Source organism: Falco rusticolus, chromosome 10 (genome assembly GCF_015220075.1).
Source record: "Falco rusticolus isolate bFalRus1 chromosome 10, bFalRus1.pri, whole genome shotgun sequence".
In the NCBI taxonomy this organism is placed as follows: domain Eukaryota; kingdom Metazoa; phylum Chordata; class Aves; order Falconiformes; family Falconidae; genus Falco; species Falco rusticolus.
Window position 1 is genome coordinate 16,723,786 of NC_051196.1, and position 23,219 is coordinate 16,747,004.

General features: G+C 40.4%; 1 protein-coding gene and 1 long non-coding RNA gene across 2 annotated transcripts; both read left to right on the top strand.

Annotated features, from left to right (window-relative positions):
- SMIM38 (small integral membrane protein 38) lies at positions 1-2,853 on the top strand. Its single transcript, XM_037403462.1, has one exon. The coding sequence runs from the start codon at positions 1,257-1,259 to the stop codon at positions 1,386-1,388; it is 132 nt and encodes a 43-aa protein (XP_037259359.1). The 5' UTR covers positions 1-1,256; the 3' UTR covers positions 1,389-2,853.
- A 3,537-nt stretch (positions 2,854-6,390) lies between these two features.
- LOC119155117 lies at positions 6,391-22,819 on the top strand. The gene is made up of 4 exons (XR_005106613.1): positions 6,391-6,686; positions 8,474-8,639; positions 22,135-22,243; positions 22,654-22,819. It is a non-coding gene; the product is annotated as an uncharacterized LOC119155117 (long non-coding RNA).
- Positions 22,820-23,219: the final 400 nt, after the last annotated feature.

Here is a 23,219-nt window from a genome sequence, read left to right on the forward strand (position 1 = left end):
CCCATGCAAGGTATTATTTCTGTAATAGTTCCTATTTTCTTCTTGAACTGGTTCCTGGAGTTTGTGCTTGTTCTAATGGGGACTTGGCCTCAACAAGAACCTCAGCGTATTGCTGTACCTATGCCCTGATTTTAAAGGAAAAAGAATGTCAAATTCACAGAGCTTTATGTCTCTGAATCAGGCTTTAATTTCTTTTTAGATGGAAAGTGCGGTTTCTGGGGAAAGGAGCTTGCTAGTTGAGCAAGTTCAAAAAATTCTTAGCAGTTCCAGTAATTACTCATTTCATCAATCCATCTATATTTAAAGTGAGCTAAACAGAGTTCTTTCCTATAATGTCTACTTCAAATAATGCTGCTTTACATTTGGAGAGCCAAATAAGGAAATAGAACATAATCTTACAGGAGTTTCTTTCCCTTTTAGTTCATATAGCTCAGAGGCTTGCTGTAACAAGAGCTCTTGTTTCTATGAAACCCGTTTAACATATTTAATGAAACAAACTATCTCCTAAAGAAAGCGGGAGCACTTCTTGTGTGTGCCTTGCGCTAGCATTGGCTCTTGAGGACATTTCTGCAGTTGTCGATGTACTAAATGAGTGATGCATTTTGGACAGCTTCTGTGTTCTGATTTGTTTTGTTGTGCTTTTTTTTCTCCCTCCCTCCCTTCTTCCCCTTTTAATTTGTCTAGGGAAAAAAAAAAAAAGTGCTCCTCCAGTGTTGTTTCCTGCAAAGACCATTCTTAAGAGCTCGTTGGACAGCACAGGGCTCTTGAAGTGATAGCTAATTGGTGAAAGAAAGGCCCTGATTGTCTTGAGGGAGCTGGAAAGTGCTGCGTGTGCTGCTGAAAGGGACTAGGGAGAAGGTGCCTGGTTTCGCTGAGCAGCTGCTGCTGGAGATGTTTGGAGATTACATCAGCATTGGAAAAAAGGGGCAAAAAAAAAAAAAAGTCCAACTTCACAGAGACGGAGTTTATGGAGGTTTTTTCCCCCTTCCAAAGGTCTTCTGACAATACTGTCATTGTCAATATAAGAGTTGTTAATTCTTTATGAATAGCACATGGGGCCTCTTGACTAAATAGTACGTTACATGTCCCAAATCTGTCAGCTGGACTCTTCTCTCACATGCTAGTGAGATCACTTTGATTGGAATGTTACAGAAATTGCTGGGCTGGCTGTGCAGAACTGAATACTGCATTATATAATTAGATCTCCCAGAGTATTTTTTGGTTTTTTTGCATTACCTCATTATTCTAGTTTAAATATGGAATCAGTCCTTTTGATGTTTTTACTGGTGGTAATTATATTAATACGATTCGTTTTGTGGTCCTGTCTTAGTGCTTATATAGATTATAAACTGGCTCAAAGGTTTCCTGACACAAGAAAGGAGCACTAAGACTTCAAAAAGTTGTGCAGATTTGAATCGACAGTGATGAGAAGTGGATCAGGTTAAATGGAGCTCGAGCAGATTTTACCTTGGGATCCCATTAGAGAGAAACGACTTGTTGAGACTGCAACCAAGTGAAGATTCTTCAGAAAGCCTCATGCTGACAGGGGGGAAAAACCCCCAACTGATTGAGTCAAATGACTTCCTATCGAGCTCGGGCATGAATTCGTGTTTTTGGGAGCAGACTTGCAGACTTTTGCCAGTTAAATGATCAGGACAAGCTGGAAGGAATCCTATTGCTGGGCAGTCCAAGCCTGCCAGTGGCCCAGCCTCGATAGATGACATGTGATGGCCTGCTGCCTGCTGGCCTGGACGTTAAGATGTCAGCTGCCACAACTGACAGCGCCCAAATGAAGCTGAAGATTGCTGGCTGCGCTCAGTATCCACGTGCCGTGCTGTCGGCTCGCAGGAGTGGATTTTTACCGGATGGTCTGATTTGTTACCAAATTCCTTGTGATTTTTCCTGATCGGTTGGATCTGAAACTGGCTGAAACTGACTATAACCGGCCAAATCTTCACATTTCTTAGCAAGTGATAGATCTGAGTACCAGAATGAGCTGGATACTGCTGAAATAATCTGTTCCATGAAAAACAGATCTGTGCTATAGAGATGGAACTCTAGCTGTGTTTCAGATGCGACAAGGGGTGGGAGGCACATGACAGCATGGCATGCAGTGAGTTTTGACTCCAAAGCCATGCAAAATATCTTCATATTTAGCCTTTAATAAGGAGCTTAGTAGGACACTGAAGGATGTGACTACTTCCCCAAGGCCATAGCAACTTAGGATTTCTTGGTTAACTTGTCTTGCAAAAATAAAATAAGCTGTTCCACGTGAACTCTCTGCTTTCAAATGGATGTTATACTAAGTCAAACACCCAAAAATCTTACTGCATATGCAACTTAACATATGCTTTTAAGAGATGAGTTTTTCTACAGTAAAACTAGGAAAATTGCATTGCCTGAGAAAGACAGTGTCCTAGGCTCTTTTTTTTAAAAAAAAAATAATAGTCCTTTTGATAATTTTAGTCATATAAAAGCGAAGGTTGCCACTTAGTAAACTGTCTTCTATATCTCTTGGTAGCTTGCACGACGATATCAGAGTTCAGCCTAGGTAATTCCAATAAAGAGTTTCTGGCCCATTCACAACCCACACACTCCTACAGGCTTGTCTCATTAGTTAAACAGCCCTTATCACTTTGTCTTCTAAAGGCTCCTGAAATGGGGACATGAGAGATGGGGTGTGTTTATGGTGTGGAACAGGGTAAATGTCAAGTCATTTGATTTCAGTTTCAGATTTTAATTATGATGGATGACCGGTTTACTAAACAGCCAGCAATGTCTGAAGATGCATGCTATTGACTTGAAATGTAGCCAGATAACAATAAATTAAATGTAGATGTAACTAACTGCCTTATCCATTTCTGTGGTTTTTAATGTTAATGATGAGTGTGTCCTTTTTTTTTTTTTTTTCTTACCAACACCACAAAGGGTAAGTGAAGTGTTATGTACTTGATGTGCAGACCTGACTTTGATAAGTAACTGGGAAAATAGGCACAGTGATCCATTTTTCTTCCTTCAGTTAAACATCGCTCTTCTTAGCTGTTATATGCTAAACAAAGCTTGTAGATGAATTGATAGTGCCTTTAAGAAACAAGCCTTCTAATCCTTTATTTCAATTATATTGAAATTGTCGGGTGGTGTTACATTCATACTGTTTAAAAACGTTGATGTAATGAAAAATGATGCAGGTGAAGTTGTGGGTTAGTGCCTTAAACACTTGGTGATACAGGGAACTGACACTGCTATGGAATTCACAGCTCTGATTCCTTTATGTCTGCGGAGCAGCATCTGAAGTCTTCCAAATCAGAGAGCATGGTCTTGTTATGGACCATACTTCTACGCAGGCCAAGTTTTCGTTGCCCTCCATGGCACCGTGAGGAAAGAATCATCAGAACGTTGTCATGCCTGAGATGTCGTAACTATTCCCCGCATTGACTGTGGGGAAAGAGAACTGGTACTTGGTGAACTTACTGATTGGTAGGCTTAGTGAATAGTAGGTATCTATCTTAGATACAACCCCTATCTCAAAACTCCTCACTGGCTAGACGTGGGGATGAGTCTGTTGGTAGGCTGGTTCTGTTGGTATTTGTATATTTAAATAATTTAATTTGGACCTTACATGAGTTACGTGAGTTTCACTCTGATTATATGAATGGTCTGGCCAACGTTTTACACAGGTAAAACTGGCTGGAACTCTGACTTTATTAGAACATTAAACTTTTGAGGCCCATTTAATAAAAAAAATACATATTTTGACTGCAGAATTCATTGGGATCTTGTTACCTACTCAACTCCTTATGCATTCAAAGTAATTTTATTAACATCTTGGTTCTGTAGATTAATATCACTTTTATCCAGTGTTGCAGGACCTTTTGAACATGGGAGGCAGTCCTGTTTATTCTGTCATTACAAAATTAGAGCAATCATGTTTTCAAGAGTGCAAAGTTTAAAGGAAAGGAGGATCTTCCTCTATTCCCATAGGCATTTGCCCTTTTTCTATTCATGGAGATAAAAATCTATGCCCTCTGAGAGTCGGTACGTGATGATGAGAGAGAACGCTAGCTCTGGAGCTGAAAGAAATGTGGCTCCATTTTCTCTGGTCTGTGTTAATGTGTCTTGACTAAGCTTGGCCCCAAAGTCATGTCTCTGCTGGACTGTGCTGTGTGATAAACCAGCTGGGCCCGCCGTGCTTTGCTTGGCATTGTCCTCTAGTCACTACAGGTTGTACTCGTGAGCCACTACACTGAGTAGCCACGTCCGTGCGGTGTGCCTGGGCCACACTCTTACATAGCAAAGAACAGAGGTGGCTTGGGGAGTGTTCCTTGAGCCTTTGTAACTGCTGGAGGGGGCTTCTTTCTGCCCCCTCCCCCCCCCCCCCCCCAAAGGTGAGGCCATCTCATCTGGAGCGTGGGGAGCCTCTGGCACTGATAGGCAGCATCCTGTTATTCCCGACAGTTGGTGTGAGGAGTCAGAATTCAAACCAGAGTTGTTCTGTTGCTTTGGTGGGAGCTCACCTGGAGCCATCTTCTGCCCTACCTTCTGTCCCAAGCGTAGCCACAATGAAGGTCTAAGTGATTTGTCACCGCCAATGGTGCAGTTGGCCCTGCTTTGTGCTTTTTAAAGTATCCTCAAAGAACTCTCCTGGTGTCTGAAAGCTCATGGTATCGTTATGCTGATTAGAAATTTTCTCACAGATGAATTGGTTTTATCTTGTTATATCCTGATTTAACTGTATTTTTTTTTCTTCAGCAAAATATATTATACAGACAGTATTTTAAATTGCAATTATTTTTTTCCCCCAAAACATAAAAGTTAGATTGTGTCTGTGCTTACCAGTTAATTTCTGTTTAGTGGATGGAGTGCAACAGAAGAACAAATTTTGGAGGATAACCACTTCATGTCAAGTAGTTGTAGTTTATTTAAGATCTGCCTTGAAGCCTGTATTTCCAATGGGATTCAAATGGGCTTGACTGGAAATCACTTTGGAGTCTTTTAATTCCGTTTCATTTAGGTATCAAGAAAATACTTACAGCCCACTGATTTTGTTTGTGGTTAAGGATGTATTTAAAAATGAACATGTGTTTAATGGCAGTTTTGAGCTGTGGCAGTGTGAATGCAGATTGCAGTGTGGAGCACCCTTTCAAGACATGAAACAAAGGTAAACGTAAAGAATTAGAAAAATAATAGTTAACTAGTGTGATGACATTATAATCTTATCTAATGTAAAATTATTTTATATGCATAGATTAAAATCTACTACATATAAATACATTGAGTATGTATCTATTAATTTGTATCATTAACATGCTGTGTACAGTGACTGAAATTACCGTGTAATCTATTGGAAACAAACCCCACTTTTTGCTTTAAGACATTTTCACAAAGAACCTCTTAAGATCAGGTTAGATTCTGTTCTGATTTACTTTTGGAAAAATCAAGATTTTGTGACTCTGCCAACAGGCATAACTACAGATTTGTCTCATACTGTGTTTGATACTGCAGTACCATTGGAACCAACAACTAACGTTGACCTGTTGAGGCACTACTAGAAGCAAGTGTAATTATTGCAGCTTATAAGCCTCTTGTAATGAAGTTTAAAAAAACCTGTTTAATATTCCACTGTTAGTTGTAAAAGAAGTCCTTTGTGTGAACTTATTTCTGTATATGTTTTTGCTCATCTACCAGTATATATATAAAAACATGTTTACATTTATACATGTAAAACAAAAATAGAAATGTATGATGTATGGATGCAGAACTGTTACTGTGATATTGTAACTGCATGTTTCTTACGTTTGTAGGGTTATGCTTTGCTTTGGTTGTAGCCAGTGATTTGAACACAAGTATAGAAGTCAGTCTGTAAGTACTGCTTCCCATTTGGTGAGTACCTTAGAAAGGTTATCCTAATTTCCGTGTCTGAATTTCCTCCTACTTAAGATCAGTGTTATGACAAAGGTCTGCCTTGCAGGTGATATTAGGGTCAATTTATAGAAGTTGTAGCGAGTTTATGAACTTGGCAGTAAGTACATACAGGTATGTGTGTAGATGTGTCTATAAGCATGTATGTGCATGTATATTTTCATATAGGGAAGTTAATATTGGAATATTGCATGATAACAGCATGTCCCACTTCAAGCTGCTCAATCTTGTGCAGCTCTGAAAGAAAAATTACAGATTTACATGCTTATGTAACTGAAGTTGCAAAATGCCATTTGCGTTGCTATATGTTAGGACTGTGTTAATTTATTGTGACTTTTCCTGGTACCAATGATACTGGTATAATCAAACTTGTTCCCAAACCAAATAGCAATTTTGAAGTTCCAAAACTGATATTATTTTTTTTATTTTTTTTTTTTTGCCAGGGCTCAAAATCTTTCTGAGCTGTAAAAGTTCAATTGATTGTGAATATTTTGTCATCTGCAAATGTCATTTGTCCAACGTTCTGTAACATGCCATAAGTTAGCCTTATGGACTGCATTATGGTATGGAGAACTAAGTGCAGATAAGCTCGTGGTCTGATTAGCATGTAATTATATTTATTGATTGCAATAACTCTGCAATTTTATTTTGCAGTGCCATTACAACGGCATCCACTTAAACAATTACTGTCAAACCACATAAACCAAACTGCAGAAGGACTCCTTTAAATGGATCTGGCGATGCAACAGGTGGTCTAACTACTTTAGGTAGGTCCATTTCAGCAAACTCCAGAGTGGAGGAGCTGAAGACACAAGTAGGGCTACAGTTACGTTGGCTCTCGCAGAAGGAATCTGAACAGCTGGAGGCCCAGTGGCTTGTCTGCCAACTGTTTACAATGAACTGCCACATCATAAACTGAGGCTCGGGGGAAATCTTGTAAGCAGCGCTGCTACCCGTGTTCCTATTCTGTGGCACAGCCTGAGGAAACGGAAAAGTATTGTTAGGGTGTCTCTGTCAGGATTCATGTAGGCATCAAATTGTTGGACAATTAAATGGCAGAAGTCTTGTCTTGGCTGTGCTAGCAGGAAGCCAGAGTTACTTAATAAAATGCAGTTGGTTTATGCTTGCTTGTCACCAAAGGGGGTGACCTTATAGGGTGGCCCTTTGACTCTCGCTACAGGCAGGGCTAGTAACAGCGTCTATTACTAAGGCAGCTAGGCACTTCCAGTCCTGAAGGCCTATTTTCAGCTGTTCACAGCTTTGTCAAAGTAGCTTTTCAAACTAAATTTTTCCATGTTGCATTGGGTGTCTGCCTCGGGCTGAATTCTCTTCAGAAAGTTTCAGCCAGAACAGTTTAACGTCTTCCAAGAACAAGACTAGAGAAAAATACATTGTTTTACCCATGCTAAAAAAATATTGGCAATGTTTTTCTGTGAAAAGACCTAATTGTCCCATTCTGGGAGATGATTTCCTCCCGCCCCGGCCTCGTCAGGGATATGTAACTTGTTCACATGAAAGAAACTACGGAACTACCCGCTTCTAATTCAAGGGGGATAAGACCAAATGTGATGGGGAAACGAGGATAAGAAAATTGGCAGGGAAAAAATGTAATGATGTTTTGGGTAGAAAGGGAAAGTGCGCAATGCGTAATTGATGAAAGGCAAGCTGGACCGCACTGTGTAGGAGGACTGGCACTATGAACGGGCAGTAGAGGTAAAGAGGGTGGCCAAGAGCTGCCATAGTAGTGGTGAGAACCAAGGACTGTTCAGGCAGAGGGACTGGGGCAGAGGAATGGTAGTATGCTAGGAAGGAATGAGGGAGGCTGTTTGTACGGATCTGATAAGGAGTAACAGTATAGTGGGGAGAGCTGGGAAGAAGCAGGGAATGACAGTGAAATAAGAACAGCCAGTGAGTATATGGACACTGTGGCTGGATATAGGGGCTGAAAGCAAAACGTACATACAAGTGTGTGGGTGGTTGACTGAGCACCAGGCTGAGGTAGGAGACAGACTGGATGAAATTAGAATAGTTTGGGCTAGCAGACAGGATAGAAGTGGAGTCTGAAATCTATGGTAAGGCTGCAGTTGGGAGGCTAAGACTTATTGAGCCAAGTGATTTGACCTGGAACAAGAAGTCCAGGGAGCTGTTAAAAGAATAAGCACTGGGTAAAATGTTTGCTGGATCATTCTCCCTGTAAAATATTGATATAAATCCTGGGACTGAAACTTCATAGTGTTTTGGCTATCAGCAAATTTCTGTGAAACCTACTGTCAAAAATTGCTTTGTCCCAGTCTACCACTAACCCTCCAGCATAAAGTGCTCTGCATCTGTACACGCTCCGGTTCTCTTGATGAAGCACAGAAGTGTCAGCGTAGCATTGTATGCTGAGCATCCACAGGGCTGCATTCATAGGATGTAACGAAGTTGAGCATCGAGATTAATATAGTGATAGATTTAAGGCTTTATGTGCATTTTTTTTTTCTGTTCCCTGAGTATTATGATACAGTCCTGAAGTGCACTTTTCCACAGGTTCTTTTGCTTACTTATTGCACAGGATGAAATGGGCTGGGACTGAAGCTTGCAGGAACAGTGCTTTGAATATTCCAGAAATGGCAAGATGGAGTGTGAAAGACAGAGCTTTAGGAAGACTAAAGTTTTGAGTGCAGTGATGAAGAAATTCTGTCTTTGCCTCTCATTGAGTTAAGTGAAAACACTTACAGGTAGGTTTTCTTTGCTTTTTGGCTGTTTACCTGGAGATCCTGGGTTTAATATGCTTATGTGTCAAGCACTAGCAGCTGCAGATTATCAGTTTATTGAATAAACTAGTACTAGTTTAACAAATAAAATGGTACACAGAGAATGCAAATTCTGAGAATCTGGAGTGAGACATGTAAAATAAGTAGATGCAAAAAGAGTAATTCTTATGTAGCTTTGTTTCTTATTGCAAAATGGTATAATGGGGATATAACAAAAATTTTAATCCACATCTGCAAAACACATAAACATTAAAGGACATTCAGGAGGAAATTAATTATTCTTGCACAGAGGACCAAGCACTGATAATGAAGAAAACATGAGAACTCATCAAGCAGGTGCTGTCCATCCTGTCCACTAAATGGCACCGGAATACTTCGGAAAAGTAATCTACTGGGCAAATGAGTATAACAAAATGAAGAGATAATAAGTTTTTCTCCTCATGTATCATGAATTAGTCAATAGCTGCCTGTCTCTAAACTGCTAGTGGGCTTTTAATGTGTCCACTAGATTAGGCTACTCAAATGAGGAGTGGCCAGGTATGTCTTATTTTCTAGATCCTGTTCACACTTGACTGTGCGATATAAGCAGAGCTTCCAGCGCTGAGATGCAAGTGCTCTGGGTGTATGCCAAAGAAAAAAATGTAAGGGGAATTTATGTAGATTAGACACAGCCATAGCATTTAGGTATGCATAGGAGGTTTGCCGGCTGATCTTAGATCTCTAGACTGTGTATCAGTCGTGCATGTCTGAATTACTTTATTTTTTTATAATCCCAGGTGAGTTTGAAGCCCAAGTCCTATGTTTAAAGGAATGCTTGAACTTAGGACTGGCCTATATAACTTAAGAGACCGTTTTCCTGACTGCCTCCCCTTTGAGAACTGGCAGCTTTAAAACTTTTCATCAGAGTTTCTAATTGATACTTGAGGTGGATAGTCTCTCTTTTTGTTGTTTTAGAATAATTTTTAATTTGTCACCAGGTAATAAAAAACCCCAAATAATTACTACTATATTTTGGGAATTATTAACGAATAATAAAATCTAGAAATATATATTTCTCCTCCCTAGTCTTTGTATTAAGATGAATTAATGGAAAAAAGATTCATCAAGGGCTATTAAATGCAGGAAATCCTTGTGCTACAGTGTCAAAAGCTGAAGAGAATATTAAAAAAGCATCACTATATACTTGTCCTGTTCTTAGCCGCCTCTTAGATATCCGCTGTCGATCATGATGGGAAATGATGCGAAGTTAGCTGATTCTGAAGGGTTTTTCTTTGCTGGTCCAGGACGCACGCTGTTTGCATCTAGAAAATAAGAATCTGTCCGTTATATTAGAATTCGTCAATGGAACAAATGCTCGCAGAGGGTTGGAAGAACTGGCTTCTACTGCCTGTGTCCTCAACAAAGCAGTGTCATGCTAAAAGGATGAAGAGAAAGATGGCAGTGAGAATTATGAACTACCTGAAAGCATGTGACTTTTTAATTAAACACTTTCTATACCAATCCCAGAGCAGGTATTTCCCGTAGCGTACCTCTGTGGCTCTGGTAGTTGATGAGATATCTGATTTTATGTCTGCGCTCACTGCCTCTTTCTTTAGACATGCTTTCTTTGGCGTGCATCTCAGACCGAATATAGAGATTTCCAGATTTTCAGTCCCTGCAAAATGTCTCCCACCACGCCTACATTTAAAAGGGTGCAGGATCCAGTTAGCTAACTTGTTCCTAGGCAGTTAAACTACTTCATATGAGCGCCAGACCACGGAGTAGATTTAACATACTATTTTCAAATATGTTAACAGTGTTGTGTAGGGGGATGTATTGTATCTGTCTTAGTGATAATCTAATTGGATGTCGTCCTTTGTATAACCCTGTTAACATTTTAGACTATTCTGGGAAACCCTGTGGCCCAAGTACTATGGAATGTAGTTAGGAAAAACAGTGTTTTCTCAAATATTTCAGATGTGGAATATTTATTTTGTAGCCAGAGAAACTTGTTTTGTTGCCAAGCAACTGACCATGAGTGAGATCTGCTGCCAACTGTACTTGAAAAAAGCAAAAAAAACTACTTTCCTCTCCTCAGGCGGCATGTGAGCATTTACAACACAATGAAGAGAAACTTTAAAATAAAATCTGTGTGACAAGATTCACTGTTAGTAGGCTCAGGTCTGTTAGGTCTTCTCCCTTCACCTTCCCCTGAGTCATGTATAGTTGACAGAAGAAGCTACTAGTGAAAATAATGGTGCAGGAAATCCAGTCACTTTCAAAAGCATTCCATTTGGAAGTGTGCTTCATCAGAGCCCTAGACAATGCAGTTTGATTGTTAGCTGTTGGCTGAGATTCTGGTCCAAAATTAAGCGAGGACCTTAGATGCAACTCAAAATTCTGCTCAGATTATTTTATTGCCTTCGTAAGTTCACTTGAGCAGGCATCCAGATGTTTAAATATTGTTTGTTTTAGAATTCAGGTACCCAAGCTGGTTTTCAGAGGTGCTAAAGATGCTCAGGTTGCACTCAGTGTATGAAGGTTAAAATGGGACATGAATTGCTTTGAAGGCAGCTTATAGCTATGTGGTTGCACCCATTTCAGCACAAGCAAAGCGCTCCCTACTGCACACATCTGTTGAATGAATAATAGCTAGTTAGGGAATTGTCTGTTAGTAAACAAACCTGTCCCTTGCAATGGACTTAGAGTGAACAGTCATTCTGGATTGACCTTGATGTTATTGAGATTCATTCCTTGCACTGGCTGTGGCTGTAATGAATGCTTCCACCTCTGCTTCTGAACTGGGGCCTTTATCAGCCATAATAATGGGGGAAAAGTGTTCTTTAACTGCTCTTTTAAATATAAATGGCCTGTTTGGCCACAAGTGGGCACAACAGAACATGCTACCCACCTGGATAAACAGGAGAAGGGGAGCATTAATGTTGCTTGATATAAGAATCAGTGTTGTAGCTAAGTCTTACAGAGAACTGAGTCAAGAAATCATAAAATCATGCAAGACAGAGCTGTGAAATTTCAGGGTTTAGGAGCAATGTCCATGACGTTTTGGAACTTTTCATGGTACGTGTATATATGGTACCATTTTTCATAGCATGAATCTTTTAGGGTTTCTCAAAGACGTTCGGGATGCACCTGTTTATCTGTGTTTCCAGTGTGTTAGTCTATCTGTTCTTTGTTGTGTGTATAGCACAGCTCCATGCTTCACTGCCTACTTTGGAGATGTTGCTTGGGTTTCTCCCAGGAGAGGCCAGATGTCAAATTCTTTATGTTTTCAAGCACAAAAGGAGCTTGCCCATGATGCTGCTGTTCAGCCTCCTAAAGCTTCCTCTCCAACCTTAGTTCTTCTTTCCATTTGGTCCTCCTAGTTGAGAATAATGCCTGTCAGTTGACCTCGTTTAGCAGGGAAGGCTACACATGCTGGCATCACCTGTTCTGCAGCTTGATGTTCAACTGCTGGTGGAGATAGTGTGCACACATGTTAGTTTGGCTAGCTTCTGTGACCACAGATTTAAAAATTCTAATGTTATGTGAGGCACTTTTGTGGCTCTTGAATTAATTGGGAAGTTCAAGTAGTGGATTACTTCAAAAAATGCTATTTCAAGTTTATTACAATCGCATAAGAATGTTTGTAGTTTTCGATAAGACAGGAAAAGATTTACTGAACGTGAAGATGAAGATGCTTAGCACATTTCTGGTGTGTTTGGGGGAATTAATCTTCCCCAAATTCTACTCATAATGTTTTTCTCTAGCTAAAGAGTACATGTAACTTCTGTGCTGATCAGTTTGAGATTTTTATTAACATAGTTTCATTTGGGAAAAGTTTTGAGGTTTCAGGCTGGCTGGATTCCAAAGATGTAGAGTTATTCAAAGTGTAGCTCACCATAAAACCTGCTAAGTTTACTTACGGTGCAAAATAGTGCATGAGTATTGGTGACTAATTCAGTTTCTGTCATGTAAGTCGTAGTAATATTATCAACAAGAAGAGAAGTTCAGCACTCTGTAATGACTCTAATGTATACTTTTGATATAATTATACGTACAAACATATTTACCATTTACAGGCTGTGGCATCAGTTAGCCAGCCTGTGATACTATTTCTTTCCATTAATTTAAATTTTTTTCAAAGAATAGTGTTGGGAGCTGTGAGATCTGTCCTAAATACAAAGACAATTTACGTGCCGGTAATGCCTATGTGATTCAGACTAGTGATCCTCTACGCTGAGCCATGCATAGGTATATGAAAGAAAATATGCATTTAATACTCTTTAGTTGTAGTACCTCACACTCTGTAAATTTTTAGATGCTGCCGTATGAACTACTGTGATACTGAAGTTTGTGGCCTCCAAAGAGTACTACAGTGGAGTCAGTGTTTCTCTGCTCTATGCTAATGAATTTTATCTTCTCCAGTGGCCTATAACAGAACTCATCTGAGTAGTTACCAAGAGAGGAGAGGGAGAGAATAAAGAAATGCTTGCCTTTCCTTCTTTGAAACTTTGTTGTTCTGTGGCAGCCCAGCCCACGATCAGCAGCTGTGCAGGCAGGAAACAAGTTGTGTCTATACAAATCGAACCGGCAGGTAAATGACTGCGAGAGCTGCCTTGCCTTTTGAAAGGATGCATGAAAATGTGAGTTACTGTGTCTCTGGATGCCAGAGGCTTTCATAAAGGAAGATACTAATGTATCAGGTTCAAAAGGTGCATAGGTGTTTTGATAAAAGAATTTTGTTTGGGAAGATATCTTTTGGTTCCGGCCTAAAACTTAAGCTCAAAATAAGAGAGGCCAGATGTGCCTCACGGTGCTGGAGTGGTTAATGCCCTCCTTCAGAGTTCTTTTTATTCTTTTTTTTTTAATTTTTTTTTATAGGGGGTGTAATTTCCCAGATAAATTGAATGTTGACATACCTATGGTTAGTACTAAATATCAGAATTTTGGGTTAGCCATTTAACATCTTGACCTTAATGGTATGGGTATGTGAAGAATTGTATTTCATATCTAATAATTAATGAACCTGTTTTCCCATCTGCATGCAAGTTAATATGAGAATACTAAAGGACATGACAGGTGGTTTCTTTTTAATGACACTCAGCATTTCAGTCTCTTTCCTGCCAATATTTTTTTGACCACCACAAGCAGCAGAAATCTTAAAAATAATCTGGAGGTTGTGGCTGCCTAAAGATCCAGCCTGGAAATACTGTTCAGCCATCTTGAAGTCTTTCCTGTTTGTGTCACATAATCGTGTGACGAGGGAGCACAGGCAATACTATCTGAGTTTGCTGTCCAGTCATAAATCAGAATAACAGCTGACGAAAGGGTGATCTGGTTCAGTGTTTTGCCCAAATCCATGGTCAGAAATATGGTTGCACATATTTTTTAACAAATAATTTTGAGTAACAAGCATGATAGGTTTTGCAAGATGGGGAACAATGTACTCTCTCTTTTGATCACAACAGCTATTGAAAACATTACCCCACTGCTCATATGGGCATAATATAGGGGCTGTGGTATATTATATAATATGTTGTTTGAAAATCTTTAGTACATTGTGCTCTTACTACGTGCCGTGGCTGCTTGGAAGGTCGTTATTAGTCATCCTGGCCCTGGTTCTTGGCCATGCTGTAGTTAATTTGCACCGGTCTACTGGAACTGTACCATGAAAGACAGTCTATGAGCAGGGTAATCCTTTGCTGTCACTCTGTTGCCGTAACAGTCCCTGTGCTACCTAGGGTGCAAAGCTATAACAAAGGGAGTGTGGTCAAAACATCCCAACATTGCCTGAAAACTGCACTAGCTCTAAGTCACCGACAGCTGATGCAAAGCAGAACAGCTCTGAAGATGCTCCGCTTTACACTAGAGTTTGACCAGAAGGACAGCCGGTCTCATGGGCTGGGGAGCCCTGGTAGCGTGTACCTGCCTTGGCTCTGCTCTGGGCTCTCTTTGTGCAGTTTGAATGCTGCTGAGAGCCTGGCTCAGTGAGTGTATGCTGGCTGTGGCAAGGCTCTCATTTTCTGAGTGCTTGTACGTGTTGCATGCACATTGCTTGTAGCTGGGGCTGCAATGAATATATGCATAAGCTATAGCTGGCAAGCACACAGCTGGTAAATAGAAGTGAGTCAAGTAGTAGAAATGTGCTTTCACACTTCTCGTGGTTTGCAGGTATTACTAACCATATTTTACAGCAACATTTACCGGTGCACCTAATGCAAAAGCTGGGTAAATGTAAAAAATCGTGTATCTGCTGAAACACTGCTTCTGTTTTTTCCAGGATTGGAAAGTACTGAATTATTTTTATTTTCCATAAAAGATAGAGTTCAAGGGTAGTGATAGTTCATTGCCAGACATTTTTTAGTTACTTGTTTTGTCCCGTTCTCACTTTTTCTGCCTGTCTTCTGCAGTTGAAAAAAATGGGCTATGCAGCCTTAACAGTCACCTGTGGAATAGTTAGAGCAAAGTGTAATATTCTGAGGCTCCACTTTCCCAAGGTTTCCTGAAGGAGTCTCTGTTTATCATTCAGCCTGCAGCGCCTGTATTGGGTTACACTAGGAATGTGGAAAGCTATATGGGAAAATCTGTCAGGCTGTGAAAAGATCTCAGCCTTTGAAATTTTATGGACCACGCTTGCTAATGCACATTCCATATTTCAGGGTGTCTGGCTACCCTCCCTCCTTGCAAGGATGTGACGTACTTTGTAGAATATATGTGCATGTTTTGTTACGAATGCTACTAAACTGATAAACAAGGGCAGAGACCTAAGGAAGTCACAGAGAGGAAATCCCATGAGGCAATAAATTCTAGTGACACCTACTAGTGTTGGTACAGTTAAGGGTCAGTTCCCCATTTACAAAATGATCTCTAATATGATAAGGAGCACTGATGTAGCTCCTTTTCTGCAACAGCGTTCCAGTAAAATCCCAGTTTAGGAGTGGGGCCTGTGTTTTTCTTACATACAAATAATTATGAGGCTCATCTACAAGTTAGATCTTCAGCTGCTGTAAATCACATTTGTACCAATAAGAGGATTTGCTTTCACGTATTTCAGCAGGACCTAAACAAGTTGTCAAGTGTGGTTTATAGGACTTTGCTTGGATGTCTTGAGGACAGCTGCAACAAAATGTAATCACTAGAATGATTTCCTCTTCCCCCCCCCCCCCCACCTTGCATGTACTCACCAAGCTAGTCGACTGCCCTGGCTACCTGCTAAAAAGGGGGGGGTTATTAACAGCAGTTCTGTTGGTGGGGGGTTTACAGGTTGGATTATCTATAAGTATGTGCATATATGTGAGGCATAAATTCCACAACAGCACGAGTTTGTCTGCACGGTCATGTCTGTTAGTTTTTCTGTAAAGAAGACGACTCCAGGTTTATGAATGCAACATAGGAAGTCAGTCCTCCAAGTAGGCGGATCCAAAGCCATGTTAGGATTTTGCACATTGAAACAAAAATGGCAAACTGTGCTCAGAAGGCAGTAGACACGCCTTTCACATATAATCAGTGTCCTGTAGCTTTAGAGAGAGGCTCTATTTAACAAGTGTTCCTCCGTATATATGCAAAAGATGAGCTTACCTGTTGGACGAAGTTCTGTGGCCATATTATTGTCATTTGACTGTAAAATGACTCAATACATTTCTTGAGTTACTGTTGTCTTATTTCAGTAGCTCCCTATTTTTAAAAAAAACCAGTAATCGTTTAGAAGTTACTAGGGTTTTGTTCAGGGGAAAAAAAAAGAAATGCTGGTTTTGGACAGCCGCTGCTCCCTTGAGAAGCCCACCCTTAAGAAGACCTGGCCTGGACTTAACTTCAGACTCTAATGAGTGACCGTGGACTTCACCGATGACGCGTGTCTATAACACCTGGATAGTTATTGGGCAGATTGAATCCCTAGCAACACCTAAATTTATGCATACATGTTCATGGATGCATTAAGGCTGATGGATTATGGACACCTTTCCTTAACGTTTGTGTTGTTTTGTTGGGCTTATATCCAGGCCTTAGTGTCATTCAAACCTCATAGTTTTTGTTTAAAATATGAAGCAAATGCATTGTGAAATTGATATACTTCCAAATAATTTTGTCATCAGGCAATTAAAATATCATGTGCTATAAACATCTCTAAGACGCTATGGATGGGAAAGTTGCCAGTTTCACAAGTCACATTGCTTTCAAAAGTACAATGAATGTACAGTACTCTGAACAGTCTGGAAAGAAAAGTAATTTTCCAGCTCTTAAAAATCTTTTTTTAGCTTTTTGCAGTGCTCTGAAGTCAAATTATGATGATTTTAAAGGCAGAACTGCTAAGTGCCAATGATTTGTCAGTACTGGCGCACTTAAATTCCTAAAAACATGGTCAGGCCCATGCTTAATATCTTAATTGTGCATATGAAATACTTTTAAAGTAAAACTAGCCAGAAAATGAGTGCTTCTTATATTAAAAACAATAAATTAATTTGCTTTATTATATTAGAAAAAACTTCGGATAACGTGCCTTTTTACTGCAGTGTTGCTGTTTCTGGTGAAGAATATGACTGTGTAGACTAGGAATTTTAAGAGGCATCTGTGAACTTTGACTTTTTTGACATGATTAGACACTTGATTATTTTCCTTGACTTTGAAAACTGCATCTCTCATGGGCTTGATCAAATTGATTTCAGTTTATAAAAAGTTAAAGAGCACCTCTTGAAGTAATTTGTTAGCTAGAACAGAAAGTATCGTGAACCCGATGCCTTAGAAATGTAGTTAGAGGTCTGAATGTGATGTGATTAACTTCAGACTTTTTATTATTGGTCTGTGTCTCAGTTCACTGAATTGCAGGATGAGGATAGGGATGCTGTGCCTGCCAGGAGGTGGGCAGTTTGGTATCTCTCCTCTCGTGAGCATTCAGAGCGGCAAGGTAGCGTGTGGGAGAGCCTGGTACTGTTCAACAAGGTGCACTAAGGGAAAGATCACAAGCTAGTCAAAAGTTGTGTGTTCCCTGACAGTTGTGGTTGTGCAGGTCTTCAGTGTAGTGTACTTTAAAAAAGAAATAACATTCTAGAGCCTGTAATCGTTATCTCAAAAGAAGAAAAAAACCCAGCATGACAACATTAATGACCAATCCCAAAGTAATAAAAGTTCCTTTAGTCTATTGTTGCTCTTTAGGAACAAGAATCCCAATGGGAAAGCCCTAGAGGAGTGCCAACAATTGGAAAATGTTACCTAAACAATTAAGAAAATTAGCTTGAGTAATATAACTATTTAGGAAGTACCGCGGGCCATGTGTGCTGTATGTTGACACCCTGAACACATGCATTGGTTAATGCGCTTGTCCAGTTAATTCGAAGGAGTCTGTGTCAGCAGGGCAAGTGTAATAGTATCTTTCTTTCATTAGTACAGAGGAACAGAAATCCAGGCTGGCCTTTGCAATTCTGGCTCGATCGCAGCCAGAAACTCTGATGGGGCTGCTTTGGGGCGTTGGTTGAAGGAGGGAGTTGCCTGGGCAGAGGCCAGGGGGCAGCGAAAAGCCCCAGCAATGGGCATCTCTTCTCCCTGGTCCTTGATCTGTGCGTGAAGGCTGCATAACTGGCAGAAAGGAAAGGGTACGAGAGGAGCACAGCATCCTGCTGGGGCTGAGCCCTTTCTCAGCAGTGCCTTGCTCCAGCGCTTGCCCTGCCTGCCCTGCAGCTCCGCAGAGGTGAGCAGCCCGGTTGGGGCAGCCTGGGACTCTCTGCACTCACAGAGCCTGCAGGGTACAGGCTTCCCCAAGCTTACCTGTCCTGTGCTTCCCTGCTACTACTGCTGGCAGTGTTTGGAGCTCCCTGCAGCGTTTCTCTTGCATGTCCCAACACCTTTCCATGCCGGGCTGGAGACAGAAACCTGCAGCCGGTGATGCAGTTCTGGGTGAGGAATTGCTGCTGCTGCCAAGGAGCAAGAGCAGTCCCACGGCTGCAGGGTGTGCTCCCACTGCCGTTTGCTTGAGAAATCGAGCTTTGTTGGCAGGAAGATGAGGGCAAAATGCTTGATTATGTGTCTAACTCCTGCTGTACTTTGGCACAAAAGGTAACGTTGCCTGTGCTGCGGAGCAACGTTGATTTGTCCTATCCTCTGCTGTAAGTAAGCATGTCTGCAATAACACAGAAGCAGGTGCACCTATTTATGCCAGGTGCAAACCTACTTGCATGGTCATATGTATGTAAATAAGTCCTGCGACCTTCTGAACTTGAGACTACTGTTACTCAGATGAAGATGGAACAGGTATGGCTGTCTTGCTGGAAGTGCTGGGTGCCCAAGAGCTTTTTGCCATTTTTTTTTATTTTACATGTCGTGTGTGTACCGGGACAGTGTCTTGTTGGGTGAGGTAGTCTGTGGTGACAAAGGGGTCATAGAATGGAATATTTTGAGAACCTAGAGTATGGCAGAGAGGATTTCGGCGCAAATTCAGTGTTTTCTTAGTAAAATGTATGTATTTAAAATGATGATGTTTTCAGACACAGAAAAAACAACTTCAAAGTTTTTGAAGAGGAGAATCTTACGCAGAGGTACCTTTTTGATTACAAGGCCTTTTGTCTCCTTTATATCACAAACCTCTCACTTTACACTGCTTCGGCAGCGGGAAAGAACCCTTACAGTGAAGATGTATTTACTGCCGCTGCCCCTGGTGCTACATTGCCCTTCAGGAACGGTGTAAAGAGAAATCAATATAACTGAGAGGCAAGTACTTATGGATATATGCTGAAGGAGTCATTGCAGTCTGATCTGCCATATTTTTGGAAAGTTCACACTTAAATTTTTGTTGGAAATCGTATCTGGAAAAAGAAAGCTTAGTAATGTGGTATATAAATATGAGTGAAGCAATGAGCATGAGATTTCACTGCAAGTGCTGAGGGAGTAATAGATGGGAATTAGCAAAAGAATAGGAGGAATGAATGGGGATATGCACTGAGAGTTTATTCTCTTTGAAAGATGATCTCTCTGCCTGAGACTTAGAGTCACTAAATAGCTAATGGCCGATACAAATGGTTGCAGATAGGATAGATGGCATCAAGATTGATGGCTGACTGTTGTTGGTCTAGGTTTTTAATCCAGGCTTCTGCTGGAATGCAAAGTTCCTAGCTCAAGATCAATTATACAAGGACATCAAGAAGAAAAAGACAGTCACGGTATTTGTCTGCTTCTCAAACTACCCAAAATGTGAAACTGTTTTTGCTTGCAGTGACATGCCTGTTAATTCCAGGCAATGTAATACTTGCTTATTACAACCCTTTCCTTGCAGTTAAAAGTAAAAAACCCTTTTCTCATGCACTGCTTATTCCTTGCACTTTTTGATGAGTTGTGATTGTGTTGTCTACACAGATAAATCCTGTGGGCTTGGGAGGCCACTGTAACGAAACAAGAAGATGCCTGAGTCACTTGGGGTGGGCAGCATGCCAGTAACTGTGCTCTTAACCTAAATTCATCGCACTGCAGATATAACAGAATACACTCAGAATGACAGGGGACAAAAGAATTACACACCAAGCAGGGATGGGCCTGAATCAGTTGGTAGCTCTGAATTAGGAGGCGCTTTCATGCGAGTTCATCTCGGAAACATACAGCTTGTCTTTGCTGGCATTAATAAAATGGAAACTGGTGCATGGAATGGAGCGCTGGATAATGTAAGAAACCTGAACTTTCAAGTGTGGCTCCAAACCATAAGACATACTTAGATAATGACCATGTAGCAGTTGTCTCAAGTGTAAAGGGTTCTTTATAATAACACCTGTTAAACTTCCTTTGATTTTCCATTAACTAAATTCCAGAGGAGAGGTATATGAGTCTGGGAGGCTGAGAAAGAGAGCTATAACATTTTAAGCATAGTTTAAAAAAAAAAAAAGGTAACTATAAAAGAATGTGTGCTATTATCTTTATTTGCTTTTAGCTTCTGATCATTCCTTTAATATCCAGAGCACGAAAATGGGATATACATTATCTGCACCGTGGCATGCATCAGACTTTGAAAATGTGACTTAAACTGTTCCTGTGCTCACTCACTGAATATATTTCTGTGAAGGAGATGAAAAAAGTTCTACTCAGGTCATGGGTGACACAGCAGACTGCAGACAATTGGTGCCGATTATGTTAATTAAGATGATTTGATTGGCAATAGATACGAATAGGATTGAGTTTCCATACAAAATAAAAATATTAATTGAATAACTTCCTGCCAGTGCTAAAAGTCATAGATAATTGAATGAGAAAAGGGAATTAGATTAATTGAACACATAAATTCTTTACTGGGTCAGTTTTGGTTAAAATGCATGAAAATGCTGGTTACTTATTTTAAATGAAAGCTTTTATCCAAATGTCAAGTGCTCTGACTTCTCACTTCTCTGTAGTTAACCAGCTATGGTCAAAATTCAGTACAAGTGGAAGACTGAATCTTTAAAGATGAAAGCAGAAGAAATTTTTAAATTTTTGTCACTTATTTCTGGTTACTGAAGAATTCTCTAATACAGCAGATAGTGTTGATGCTTTTTCTGTTTTTTCTACTCCCCATTTATGCCCCATTAAGTTACCACAATAGTCTTTCATGGGATATGTAGCAATTGCACCTGACAGTGATGTGCACAGATTTGGGTTCTATCACTGCCATTCTCTTGGAAATAAAAACCAGAACCTACTTTCTTTGCCCTCTCAGCCCCACAGAGGTTCCTTAAGTCGTGTATTTTAGCTACGAGACAGGACATCCTGTGTGATTTCAGCAAGTCCATATGGTTCTTGAATGCTTTTCCCAAGGTGAGGATTAGAGAACATCAAATGCTGCCTGACGGAGAGAGGAAATCTCATGTAATGCTTTTGTTCTGCTAACATCTATGTAAAGAGCTGCCTGGGAGTTTTGGAATGGAATCTGTCATCGCTGTAATCCTGTTCTGGAAAATTGTGATGGAGACAGCACAGGGAGTGATGTCATTGGCTGTCTGACACAGTCATTGCCCACAGCAAACTCATCTCCTTACCAAACTTTCCTTTGTCTCTGACATTTGAATGCCTAATTGGCAAGCTTATTGGTGTTGCTTTTTTTTTCTTTCACAGCTGTGTTAAAATTCAAAACACAGATATGTGAGAGAGAGGCTAAAACAGAGGAGGGTCTGTTCAATGCTCTCTGCAGACTTCAGAGGAATTTTTGTGCACTCTGCCTTCAGTGTCATATGCAGGAAATTTTTCTTTGGTCCATCCAACGCAATAAACAAACCTCCTGTGTATTAGCTTTAGATTTTAGCACTTCTGTCAGTCTGTGGCAAGTGGTAAAACTATAATAAGCATTTTTCTTTATGTGTAAGGGTTCTGGTCTGCCCTCATTCTCTTAGACACCTGTTTGTTAAGGTCCTGTTGCCATTTAGGGCAATGGTAGCTCTATGACATAATGCAAAACCACTATTTATATACCATGTATAAGCGACTAAATAAGTTGAACAGTCTTACGTTTTGTTTTTAACCTTCCCTGCCTTTGTAGATTGATCCACCAGTGATGAGAAATGCTGTGATCTACACTGCTGGGGTGTGAGAGGGCAGCCTGTGTTGTAATCCTGTGTTAGAAGTGAATTAATTGCCTGTTTTCCTGGGTAAGTTGTGCTGCATATGGGCACCCTCGTTTGTAAGGTAGCGTTGCAGGTTGTGGTTTATGAATTAAATCATCATGGTGTTAGACATTTTTAGATACATGCGGAGTTATTGTTTTACAAGTAATAACTTTAAGTATAACACAAAATGTCTTATTTTTAAAGATTATGATTATCATCAAAGAATGACATAGCTTTGGTTATGGCTACGAGTGCTTAGTATCATTGAAACTTAGGGATTATGTTTAAATGTATCAGGAACATACCTCATGCACATAACTGCTGCTTCTTGCATGTTATACAAGTAAAGGACCTCCAAAATGTTGGCAGTTGCTAAAGCTACACATAAAATGAGGCATCTGCATGTATTTCTGAGTTCTTATGCCAGTGTATATCCCCTGGCTGCATTACAGCTCCATGCCGGGATGATACCAGAACAATTCTCCATCCCTCTTTTCCCTGTTGTCACCCCAGTTTCTACGAGCATGAGAGCTGGATGGGAAGGAAGGAGTGATGTGCTGAAGCTGTGTCCCCTACCTGGGCAATGGGAGACCTCCCGTGCATGCCAGATGATTTCCCTCCAAGGTACCTGACTGATGAGATGGATTTCTTTGCCTTTTGGACTTCATTTTCAGGTTTTCTGAGTGTAAGTTTGCCACTGAAATTTATTACTTTCCTTAGTTTTTCAACCTGATTTTTCTGTTGCTAGCATTATGTAGCTTTGATTAGACTACTGAGTAGTGTTAGAGAGACAGGAGGGAGACGCAGGAGTGAAATATGACCCATTTGTATAAAGGGTCTACTTCTGTTCCACAGGAACAAATCCTAAAATAAGTGGTTAAACTCTTCCAGTCAGTGGCTGAAATAACATGGCTCTTGCACACAATTGTGAGGCCAACTGTGTTGAGAGCCCTACAGCTACAGTGTCTGCTGCTTTGTTATAGAGAAAAATGAACTAGATGGATTGTTTGAATCCATC

Bases quoted from the DNA above. Each gene is read 5' to 3' on its own strand.
- SMIM38 (XM_037403462.1), top strand. From the start codon at position 1,257: ATGGAATCAGTCCTTTTGATGTTTTTACTGGTGGTAATTATATTAATA.